Here is a 12,872-nt window from a genome sequence, read left to right as displayed (position 1 = left end):
CTCCTGCCTGTGCCTGGTGCTCTGTTTGCTTCGAATGCTGTGCGCGGCGTGCAGCAGCCTGCCTGCAGATGAGCTGGCACTGTGTGAGTAGCCGGCCATCCCCAGTGCCGAGGGCTGCTTGCTCATGCCCTGCCTGACGTTACAGCTTTTCTAATAGCCTTTCGAATCATCCGCTCTGCAAGACTGTCTGAAACCTGTAATATGGAGAGACAGAAATCGTTACAAGCTGAAATAACACATAAAAGCGTATCTCCTAAGGAGCGTGTGAGGTCTGAGCAGTGCACATCCGCCTTTGCATGCCAAGCAAGGAAACATGCTATTACTGATAATACTCGGTGGTTGTGCAAGGCTGAATTCTGCTCGCTGGCACTTTTTATCTCTCACCTTTCCTGTGCAAATTCCTTGCCGTTTCTGGATGCTTGCTGTTTGTAGCTGTGTGCATTTACCTCTGGTTTCCACATCCCAGGAAGAATGTCACTTCCCTGTTCTTTCCATCCTTTCATCATCTGTTTTGCTCTTTTTCTTTACCCTTCTTTCCTTGACCCTGCAGTCTTTCCTTCAGCCTGTTGCAGCTCTGCCCTGGAACTGTCTTGCTGGAAATGCCAGAAACTTGCATTTTCCCCTTGCAGAGTGACAGCGGTGTCCCTCATCTCCTCAATGCACTTTTTGTTCGCTCGCTGGAATCGCGTTGGACTTGGCTTGCTCCTGGGTAGATGTTGTGTGTTTGCTGAAGAGACGTTTGTTTCTCAAAAAAGCATTGCTGCTCCCTGCCACTGTCCAAAGTCAATAGACTGACTCTGCCTGGTTTTACACCCTTGCTTGCACTTTCTTATCTTTTCTCAGCATTTCTTACCCCTTCTTAAGGTTTTGTGCCTTAACAAAAACAAGTAAAAATTGACTGGCTGCAGACTTACACCTGAGCTCCCTGAAAAACATGCAATGGCAAGTTACTACCAGGTAGGTTTCATTTCACCTCCATGCACTGGGCTGAAAATTGCAGTACTTTGGGAGGTGATTCAGAAGCAGGAGAGTCTGCCCTGCCTCAAGGCTGCCGTGTCCATTGGATGGGAAGGTGGATGGCTGGGTGTGGAAATGGCTTAGGCTGATTTTTATCCACTGCGTGCAAAAGCCTGGAGTTACAGAGGTGCTTTTCAATTACCCCACTTTGGCCCGACAGGACCACAGCAGTCCTGGAGATTTCCAGGCAGGGGACCACTGATTCAGGGGGTCAGATTTCCTAAAGCTTCTAAAGATGTAGAAACACAAATCTCCATGGCAGCTTGGTAGGATTTGTGCTCCTCCATCACTGAAAACCTACTCTGTGCTCCAGCTCAATATTGACATCTGTAGCCTGGTTTTTGGGAAGGGTGAACACCTGCGACCTGTAGGGAAGCGGTGACTCTTTGAGAAGGTGTCTGATGTCCAGGACCCCCTGTGATACGTATAACTTGGGTATTTGTGTTTCCCTAGTAATGATACATATCATTTGCAGTGCTTGCTCTTGCCCCATTGACTGCACAAGATCAAGCCCTTTGAGATTTCAAAACACACTGTAGATATTAAATATCTGAGCCTCCTAACGTTTCTGCGGATTAGGTAAGTGTTATTGCTCAGCATTGTAAGTGGATAACTGAAGATATATCCCTGCTGAATTTGACGGAAAGATGTTAAGTAACCTGCCTGAACCGAGAAGGGCGCTAGTAATAGAGCCATCACTAAATCTCAGCCCCATCCACTGTTGGTTAGACAGCATTGCTTCTCTATGTAAGTCTGTCTCCTGCTTGAGATGCAGATGAATAAAACATGCTTTAACATTGTCTATGTCCTCATTAGCCTGTGCTGGTGAGGCATTTCTCTTTCAACGTGCTGTGATTGTTACTATTCCCGGGCAGTTCCTGACTTCCCAGTGTTAGTCCTGATTTGCCAGCTGGATGCATGTGTTTATGCACACTACGAATAAGGGCAGAAAGCTTACACCTTTGTTACGCTTTTAGGCAAGATTGAGTGGATAGCAGTGGGGACCAGGGCATCCTTCATTCAAATTAAAGCACTTGAGTTTTCCACCTGTTATGTTTCATCCTGTGTTAGTGCAGCAACCAGTAGTGCTCTGTACGCATGCCCCAGCACTTGGACCTGCCAGGCTGTTGCCCGGCTTCTGCATCTGATGCTGCTTCCTTATTGCGAGGTATCTTCTTCTGCTCTGTAGTGCGGTTGCACGTGACCAAAGGTCAGAGCCTCATTCTTCACAGGCCTGTTGATAGCAAATGGTTTTTCCTTGGTTTTTTTATAACATCCCTCCACCAGGGAAAGGAGAGCTGTAGGCGTGGAAGCACTTGGCTTTGAATTTCATGCCACCTCAAAACAAGACCCCATAATCTAATACTGGAGACCTGCAGTTTCAGAGCAGGATTTTTTCATTTTTCAGCTCTTTTCCTTCACATCCCCAAGCAGGAGTGGTCTTGGAAACAAATCTGGCCAATTCTAAAGCCTGGTTAAAAACAGCCGTGAGGGTAACCAACTGCCCTCTCCTGCCTTTGTGCTTTGGCTGGGCCTTCTGGTGTGTCTGACCAAGATCAATCAGATGTCTCATGGGTTAGTATAACCAGTTCGCCCTAATGCACCTTCATTTAGCTCTGGTGCAGTTTTTCATCCGTCTTTCAAGATTGTTTGTCCTACTTTCAACTAGCAGAAGAGCCAGACAATCTCATTTTGTCAAACAGGTTTCCACGATCTCTAAGAAGCTTGGTCTATATTTAACCTGTGGCCTATTTTCAACGTAACTTAGCACAGGAGGGGGTGAACTCCAGCCTCTTTTCTTCTCCTGCTGGTCATTTCTGGAGGCAATCTCAGAGTCATGTCACTTAGAGCTGCTGTCCCATCTCTGTGGGCTGGGGACAGCTCTTTGGCCTCTTTTGGAACCATCAGGCTCTAGATTCTGAACAGCAAATTCATAGCAGGTTTCTGCCTTGTGTGCTTGTCTCATTAGTTTGAAGTCTCGCTTTCCAGTACACTTCAACATAATGTGGTTGCTACCCAAATTGTACTTAACTACTGCTGAATGCGACAAGTGCTGTGTACCTGTGCCTTGCCGAGTGCATGGGCATTGTTAGCCAGGATGTACTGCGAAGCCTTCTTCATGTGGAAATAGCCTCTCTGCCTTTTTTTTTTTCCAGACACTTAATCAAACTTCCTTTCCTGTTAATTTAGGAGCAAATTGTTGTTTGTTTTTGTTGGTTGGTTTTTTTTTTCAGCAAACTGCTTTTTCTGTTGACAGTGCTTAATGGGAAGCTTTACGGAGCAGATTAATCTGTTGTATTAGTGGGTGTTGAGTCTGTAGATTTTCACTGCTTGAATTTGTGTGCATTGACATAAAGCCTGTAAGCCCTAACCACATTGTTTGAGGTGCTGTGCAAACACATGTCACGGAGACTGTCCCAGCCACAGAGCACTTATCTACTCAAGTGTTATGGTTTTGCACATGTGGACCAAATTCTGCTCTTGTACACATGGCAAAAAAAATTACATTGGCTGACTCTAAGGACCATTGCTTGTCTCAATTCATTGCATCCTACTTGATATTTGCAGTCAAGACATGCTATTTCCTTTCTTCTCAGGTAAGTAGCCAGGTGTGATGCTTTCCCTTTGTATTCCCTTCCCCCTGCCAGAACTGTTTTGCCTCCTCTTGCTTGTTTAGATGTTTGAGGCCATGGTTTGAACTTGACTTTTCTAAGTGCTTCTCCCTCCCTGTTTTGCTTTGCAGGCGCTGGTTCGGCTTCCTCCTCACATTTCACAGTGCGATGAAGTCTTCAGGTTCTTCGAGGCTCGCCCAGAAGACCTTAATCCTCCAAAAGAGTAAGTGCTGTGATAGATTTCCAGTGCTGCTGAGGTCATTTTGATTAGCTGGAAGGAAAAGGTCATTTGGTTTTATTACTGCTGTAGGTGTGGGAACAGATTTTGTGGCTTTCAAGCACTACCTAGAAAATGCCCAGCAATTACGTACAACCAGGTCGGGTGTGTGGAGCACAGGGGAGTCAAGCAACCCTCAGACACAATTTTCAGCCATCCTCCACCCATCTTTGCATTGTTTCTTGCTGATGGTTCTAATGAAGGAACCTCCCCTGACTTGTAGGTTTTACCTGATAATTATCACCAAGGAGTCATTTAGTTCCCAAAAGCATTGGCTCAGCAGCAGGGGGGAAATCCTGCCAGTAAGCACTTGGTTCATAATTACCAGCTGCTTCTTTAAATGTACTCCTGCCCAGAGATACTTAGTTATCTGAAGGGAGCAAGATTATGGTCCAGATCCAAAATTGTCTCTGGAGAGTCTATTCTTTTTAAGCAGGAAGCCAAGAAAAGGCTGGGAAAAGAGTTCCCATTGAACACGAAACAGAATCGTAGCCTTTACCTTGGAACATACAGGCTGATTCATGCTGATGCAGTCAGGGTTCAGAGGACTAATTTATCCAGGGAAAGCGTTGGCAGGAGGGTACAAGCAACTTTGCTGCCTTGCCTGATATTTCCTTTTCTCCTTCATACTGAACAGGATATATTTTATTGTGCTCCACAATAAGATTTTGACTTGCTCCCATTGTGTTTTGTGCTGCTTTGTTGCACGATTTGAAACTTGATTGCAGACTGCGTTACCGTAATTTGCTTTCTCCAGTGTTTGCACAGCCCATTGGGTAAGGGGAAAGGGATGTAAAGCTTCTGGGTTTTGGGCGCTTCAGTGCACGCAAACCTGTAGTTAGCGGAAAGATTTGTATTGACTTCAGCTGTCTGTTCCCATGCTGGTATAGAGGAGAGGACCTTTGCAGTTTGATTTCCCAAACTTTGTCTCTTGCATCTACACGGTTTTATACAAGGGGAGGTATTAGCATTTGTACTAAAGAAAACACTGGTAGCATAGCTGAGAGTGAAGTCTTTGTTTTTTGAATGAGAAAAAGAGCAGTTTTTAAATCAAAGAGCTGCTTTTTTTTTTCTAGCCAGCCTTGTTTTAGAAAAATGGGGTGAATAAATACAGTTGCATGTTCATTGTTAAACACATATTGCAAACTTAGAAACCATTGCAGCAGGATATGCCTACACTCTGAGACCTGACCATCACAGTTTCCATTTAGGGTCTGTAAGAAGGTTTGCAAAGGTTGCTTGATCCCACAACACCCCTCTGATGCAAGGAGACATCCCCATGTGCCAGGCAGAAACAGACACCCAGAAGAGGAGTGAGGTGCCCAGGGTTATGGGAGAGTTCACCTGGAGGATCTCAAATGGACCTCGGGAGTCTGCTTTAAATGCTGTTTAACACTCCTGTCTGCTTTCTTTATTGATACGGACCCTACAGCATTAGGCCTGAGTAAAACAGAGTCAGGATTGGACCTCCGCAAGGCAGGGAATGGGGACCAAGGCCCACCCCCCGGCTGGCACTAGCCATTATGGCTTTCTTTCTCTTTTCCCTCCTACAAGCTGTTGAGGGCCTTTTGCTGAGCTACCTGTTCAACAGCCTTGCAGCAATTTTCAAGTTATCCATTCACTCCCCCCCGGAAAAACAGAAAAGACTAAATTTTCTCAGCCCAAGCCTTGCGTCTTACTCCAACCTAGTAATAAGTGTGATTTATTTCCCTGGAAAATGTAGAGCAATAACCTGATTAAATCTCACTTCACTAATGTCTACAAGACATTAATCTAGCTGGGTTTAAACAAATCCTACCTCATCTTCTGTAAGCAAACAGATCTTAGGGAAGGTGTCTAAGGTTTCTGCTGGGAGTGCTTCACAAAAGATGTATTGTTGAAACTGAAGATTAGTTCAATCTACAAAAAGATGATGTAAAAGCCAATGGAAACATCTTAGTGTTTTTCTTCCGTGAACTGAGGGGGAAGGGAGGAGATCTGGGGCTCACTGGACCACTGTGTAGGGTCCGGGGGAAGGACACCTCCAGGGCGATTCTCAGCCTCCACAGTCACTGCAGAAAGGAGCACGATCAGCCAGAGAAAACCCCTATTTATTCCCTCGTTTTGCTACTCTGCCAAGCCCTTCCAGAAAAAGTGAGCCAGTGGTACCCAAGGCCTATGGATTCAGTCTTCCCTGGACCTCATGGTCCATCATTCATCTCACTGGGGATGGTAGGGGTGTAGCCTGGGGGCAGCATCTAGACTACCCTAATTATTTTATCTATTTCTTCAGCTGTTTCTTTTAGCACTCAGTGCAGAGGTGGTTTGTATATTGATGTATCAGCATAGACATGGCATTCAACTGGCTGGGCTAAAGGAGAACAAATATTGCCAAGCGAGGGACTCAGCCACCAAGGGATGGCTTCAAGGGAAGAGGCACAAAAAAGTCTGGCTTACCTCACAGCCGGGATGTGCGGAGAGGTATCCATGCCCTTAATTGCTGAGCCATGACTCGCAATGATTACTGCACATGCAGTAATTTATGTATTACTGCAGTAATTCAGCTGCGAAGCTGTGCCCTTCGCTTCTGTTCCTGTTGTCTTAAAAGAAACCAACATTTCCCTATAGTCCCTTAGGCACTTTTACAAATGTGTTCCTGGCTTCTTCCTTGTAACTCTTCATCGGCCCTACCCTTGCCTCCTCCCTGCTTCTGTGTACTGTCCTCTCCGGGTTATGCCGTGTTTGGCTTGCAGGCTGCTCCCTACAGAGTCATTTCCTACTGCTGCTGTGCTCCAATTGCCCGCAGCGCTGAGCAGCATGCAATCCAGCTATAACAAAAGCTGGGCTTTCCCAACACTGTTATAATCCGGCCAATTTGTTTGGTTGGATTCGCAGCTTAGGTTTTCTGTTTCCTGTTTTGGTGATGGTCCAGGCTTTCGAGTCCTGTGACAATAGGCAGAAGGTATTCCTTTCAGCTCCATTAAACCTCTTCCAGGTACAGCAGCTTACAGGCAGATAGCTGGAGACACGTCTCAAGAAATCACAGCGTTTGAACTGGCTGACAGTCTCCTCTGGGTCTGCTCCTGCCAGTGGAGCTAGCTCCAGGTCAGATAGCTCCCAACAGCAGGTTTCCTTCACGCTGCATGGGAGAGACCATAGGAGGACACTAAATCCCTCTGTGGGCTAGTCTGGGAGCTCTCTCGGACCATTTCACATGGTGAAAGCACTGTCTTTGCAAGGGAGCCGGCACGCGTTGGGAGCACTGATGTGCAAGGCAGGGATTGGAGCTTCAGTGCCAGTGTTCCCAGGGCAGCCACTTCTGCTGTTCTCGCTCCGCTCTGCTGATTAGCTGCAGAAAAAGCAAGATTCAAACGATCAACTCTGGTACAGGAGGAGCAGTTTTCAACTGCTTAGGTTTGTAATATGTGGAATTTTAGTGTTTGAGCAAATGCATATGTATATAGGCAAATGGCTGGGCTTGTGTCTTTTACCATGCCCATGTAAGGACCAGATCCTGCATTGCTATGGGAAAAGATACTGTAAGGTAAGAATTATTCCATTATTCTAAGTTAAAGCACTATGTCACTGAAAGCCATTCATTTACTGGATACTTCTGTTAATAATTATAATTACTGATAACTAAGCCAGAGGTGGATTGATTTCAGACTTCTACTGGGGATTTAAATTCAAGGCTGAGGTCAGGCCAGGGCTCATAGTCAACAAACAAAATCTCAGAAACCATTTTTTTAATGATTCTTTTTTACTAGAAATAACAGAAATACCCAAAGAGTAGGATTAATCAATTAGACATTTCATATGGTCCACTGCTTTTAGGGCTTTTTTGCAGTTAGGTTCAAAGTATCACAGCCAGACCACTCATGTGAGTTCGCTTTTTCTTTCTGGGTCTGGATCCAGTCTAAAAAGCAGACCAAGAGCCCAGGATTCAGTTCTCCAGTACTCCCCCTGAAATGCATGCAGGCTCAAACGAGATTTCTGTTTAAACCACCACTAATAATATTAACAACTGAATTTAAAGCAGCGTTCAGTATCTGAGAATATTTTTCCTGTAAGCATCATAAAGTGATTTTCAAACAATAAGCAAATCCAGGAAAACTAGGGAACTTATTAGGTATACAACATAATATTATAAGGGTTGATGCAGCAAATGGGCTTAATGCTGAAGGTGCCTTTACTGAAGAACGAAATGCTTTATTGTGGTCTGTAGCCATGAGCTTTACTGATCGTATCTCTGTCACGTAAATACTGGTGTAACACTCGGATACTCGGATGCCAGGCAGCCACTGTAAAATGGAAGCTGGATTCTCCCCTTATTCTTCACGTATTACAAGCTTCTGATAAGGAAACCGGAAAGAAGTTGCCAGGGTAATGCAGCGACCATGTTAAGGAAGCGTGCTTTAGCTTATGAGTCTACCACTGCTAAAGCACAGTTCCCTAATATGCTTTTTTCTATCCATAAGCATGACTATGTTTACATACGACTATTTCTGTTTCCCAAATGTACTCTGATCTGCCCTGTAATAACAATTCAATTACCTATTGGTAGAGGAGGAAAATTTTTCATCTGTAAAATATCTATATTTTTTCTGATTTGTTTGATATTATGCAAATATTTTCTCTTCTATTTCATCCCTTATATTTCTTCCCTTATATTTCTTTTATATTTCATCCCTTTAGAATTGTGTTTCCCAACACATTTGATAGTTGAGTCTCTGAGCAGATGTGCTATGAGGAAAGCGGTCATTCTTTTTTGTGGTTGCTCCTTCTTACAGGACTTACAGTACAGATAATTTTCACATCGTTTAGGAATGTGGTCGGCACCATTTTATGACAATCGGTGTTACAGTCTGCACTTGGCAGTGGTGTTGTGACTGCTCAATGCACGCATTTTATTAGGGAAATTCATTTCACTTGAGAGATGCAGAATGGAAATTAATTTCCCTAGGAAATGCAAAATCAGAAAAAGATTGAAGTTTTATTTTTATGTGATTTAGCAGCTGGGAAGTAAATTGTAAAACACAGAGCAGGAAAACTCTGAATGAAGATGGCGGCAGGATGAGGCAGTTAAGACCCACTGTTCTGAAGGGAAGAAAAAGTTAATATTTTCAAAGAATGACTTAATCATCTTCACTGAGATTTAGGTAGCTAAGGATGCAATAACCTGTTAGGGCTGAGTTTGCCAAGAGCCTTGCTTGGCTACTCCTAATTAGTAATCCAGCTCTCACTGATTTCAGTGGGAATTAGGTACCACGGTTCTTTGAGCACCTGTGTTTAGTTTTTCAAACATGCCTGTTTTAGGGCTGTATTTACTAGAAATATTTGGCCTCAGCACCTAAATTTGTCGTGAAAATGGTTTTTCAGCTTCTAAATCATAGAAGTGCTTTACAGTATCCTGCTCATAGTGTGGGACTGTCATAAATCTGTGGCTGAGAGGTCAGGCAGCCTTGTGCCCCAGAAATAGAGCAGTGAAGTGTGGCTGATTCCCAGTTGTGCCCCCTCTGACCTGGAGAGCGGGAGCTCAGTCGCTGGGACCCGGCCGTTGTCAGATGGGGCTCTAGATACCCCGAGAGTGTATGCTGCCTTTCATCAATGCGTATTATCATGATCTTTGGGAAGGTCTCGCTTGGAGATTGTTATCTTAAATAAACTAAGCCAATGCAGGGATGGAGGAGTCTCTAGGAATGGAAAAAAAGGAAATAACAGATGCATTACTCGTCCTCCTCTTTAGTTTCACATGGGACTTTCCCTTTTGTTTGCAACGTATAAACGATTTGGGCTGGAATATCAAATGGAGGATATTGAAATTTGCTACTGGCTGCAGCATCGGTGATACCAGCAAATAACTCAGGCTTCCTGAGGGAAGATTTGAATCTTTTTGCTACTCATCCAGAAAATGAAAAAAGAAATTATATGTAGATAAATATCAAACAATAGACCTGGGGGAAAACAGAAAGCATGTTAAATGAAATAGGTTCAGCAACCACAAAAAAAAAATGTAGAAGAATGGCAATTGGAACAGCATACGTTACTGCTGCTACCTTACAGCAAGAGCTTTTATTCCTTGCTTTGAATATCACATTTGGGTTTGCTCGTGCTTTGTAGGTCTGACTCTGAAAAGACACAGGGCTGAGAGGAGCAAAGATAGTTTAATGTGCTGACACTTGGCACTGGCAGCCAAGTGTACAGAAATAGCTTTTCCCTGGATTGGTTATGAGCATGCTGCAGAGTTTAAAAGCGACATGCTGTCACAGGCACAGGATGGATTAAGAATAACCAGACTTACCCGAAATCCATCAGAATGTGACCGAGATCAGAGCCTTGCCAACATGCTGCTGCTTCAGCAGTGGCACCGGACACTGCCTCTCTGGGGCCAAACACAACGGTAGTGTCAGTGCTAGTAAAAGTTTACTTTTATGAGCACAGATTCAAGACAATTTTTTCTTCTTTCTCTGTAGAAGAGTTGGAACTGAAGAGGTGTTTTGAAATGCGGAGATACTGCCTTTAGAAAAACTAAATGCCAGGCCTGTTGGCTTGAGGGCCTTTTTCCTGTCCAGTAATTTTTGTTCATATCCTAAAGGAACAATCACTGCTGATAATTTGCCAATGCCTATTTTGTAGATTAGAAAGTAGTACTTTGCTTAATGTTTAACTTAACCCATAAAATCCTTTCCTTCCGGAGAAAAGGAGTTTAGTGGTTAATGCAGGGAATTGGGAAAACTGCTTCTTACTGTCTCATTGATTTATTTTGTGATGTTGGAAAGGCCTCTCACATCTCCTGGCTGTATCTGCAATATGATTGCAGATGTACGGTTTCAGAGATTTGCTAAGAGGATTTGATTCTGGTAAAGAAACCCTGTTCCTTCCATAACATAATTCTAGAAATGACCAGTTAGAAAAATAATTTGTTTTTAAAATCCTCAGTCAATGTTGGAAGAAACATTACTTCCAAAATCTGTCAGGAAAGCCTGTTCTGCTGGTGCTTCTATATGCAAAACAGTTAGGGAGCCAAAAGAACAAATTTATTCATCTGGCAGCGGGGGAAACCTGGGCTAATGAGGCAGGATTGGAGCAGAACCAAAATAACTGGATTCAGAGGTTATCAAGCTTGTTGTGAAGGATTTGGGGCGCCCGTTATCCTTGAGCCCTCACTTCTAGAAATGTTTGGCTCAGTGCCACAGGATCTTCTAAAAGTCTCTGTTTAAAGACTGGTGATGCTTGGTTTGATGCCCCAGAACAGGGGCAGCCCATAGGGTTGAATCGCCCATGCTGATAAACACAAAAGAGATCTTTGGGTCCACACAGAAGAGAAGCATCCGGTCCTGCTGTGCTTTGTGGATAAGCCTGGAACTAAGGAGAGGAAGAGGGATGGGGACTTCCTCTTCTTATCTGGATTTCTTGTTCTGGTGAGCCCCTGCTAGCAGGTTAATTGCACACATTGAGGTATCTGTCACTGTTGACTCATGACCTGCCAGGCAGGAGGAGATGGGGTGGAGTTTTCTTTTCACTAACATGACAGAATTGAATATAGCCTGTCTTGTCCTCTGTGTGTCACATCTCTGAAAAACAAGAATAGGCAGCTTATGTTACAAATACGATTTTATCATGGAGAAGAATCCAGCTTGTCATTGCTATGTCTATATTTAATATGGTCTCACTATTGTTTAATGAAGATCTTTTTCCACTCTGAAGAGGAGAGCACTAGGGACAGACGCTTAATGGGGTGTTTGCTGCCAGGGTGATAAATTATCCCTCAGTGGCGCCTGGGGTCAGATGGGACTTTTCAGTGCTCTGCACTTCCTATTGTTGATCGCTATGTAATTTTGACATTGCTTATCTGGAGAGTCCCTTTATTTTTAATACTGTTGAGGATCAGTAGCCTCGCTGGTTATAAAAAGAGTGTTTTTCTCATGTACATGTGCCAAGTGCAACCCTATATGCAATTCTGAACTGGCTGGGGGCAATGTAAGACATCCCATTATGTTTGATAGGGTTTTATCAGGCTGTACTATATGTTACAAGGGAAGGCATTGCTTAAAATGTGTTTTAATGCTGTTGACTACAGTCCAGGCGGAGCTGACATCTCACATTTATTCAAGGTGGAGCATTTCTGTCTAAACACTGGGAAGTAGAGGTGATGTTCCTCGGTAAACAGGACTTTGAACTCTGAGAGTGTCTGGTACTGCCCTTAGCATCCAGCAGTTGCGACTGAAGAGAGAGGAGGAAGCGTTAGCAATCAAAAGAGTCCTGAACAACAGGTAAAGCAAGTCAGGTCTCTGTAGAGCCACCGCCTCCTGCTTTGAGTTAGGAGGAGAGCTGGGCTTTCTTTCTGGCTTGGCTGTATCATAACAGCGCATTAGACAATTATTGTTTGGTGCACCTGGCTTCACCTGTTCACCCCATGCCACCAAAGGATTTGCGCTGGAAATCCATTTCATTACACGCACAGGGCTTGTTGTTTCTTGGCCACAGAGTTTTGCATTCAGCTCCCAGTGCTGTTGCTGTTTAAAACCTTGCTTGTAGCAAGCCTGGAAAGAAAAAACATTTGTGGCAGTAGGGAACTGTCCCCTGGAGTGCTGCACGTGTCCGAGATGATCTGTTTTTCTCTGTCCTTCTGCCTCTTGAGGAATGGGGTGCCTTCTTTAGGACTTAGGATGTATAAAAAATACCAGACCTGAAGTGGCTCTGGCTGTAGGAGACACTGTGATCTATTGGTAGATTCATTTCCAGCCTTTCCATCTTCTTGACTGGTCTGCAGCTGACCGTCTTTCATGCGTGCTGTTCCCAGAAACACAAGCAGAGGATCAAATAACAACATGTTTTGACTCCAAACTCTGGAGTGACTTATCATGTTATCAAAGCTTTTGATTTAATTGAAATTTCACAGATAACCCTAGACCTGCTTTTAAGTGCAGACTCAAGTGCCAGTGGGAATTCAATTAAACCCACCTCCCCCACCCCCCCCCCTTTCA

The 12,872-nt window shown here is 44.2% G+C and overlaps 1 protein-coding gene across 1 annotated transcript in view; it reads left to right on the top strand.

Moving 5' to 3' along the window:
* Window positions 1–12,872, top strand: part of SH3PXD2A (SH3 and PX domains 2A) — a 217,169-nt gene that overhangs the window by 70,932 nt on the left and 133,365 nt on the right. The window contains exon 5 of the mRNA XM_009277841.2: window positions 3,761–3,852. Within this exon, the coding sequence (XP_009276116.2) occupies window positions 3,761–3,852 (92 nt within the window). The remainder of the gene's footprint in view (window positions 1–3,760; window positions 3,853–12,872) is intronic.

Source organism: Aptenodytes forsteri, unplaced genomic scaffold (assembly GCF_000699145.1).
Source record: "Aptenodytes forsteri isolate BGI_AS27 unplaced genomic scaffold, ASM69914v1 Scaffold15, whole genome shotgun sequence".
NCBI classification, from domain to species: Eukaryota; Metazoa; Chordata; class Aves; order Sphenisciformes; family Spheniscidae; genus Aptenodytes; species Aptenodytes forsteri.
This window is presented reverse-complemented; position numbering and strand designations above follow the sequence as displayed.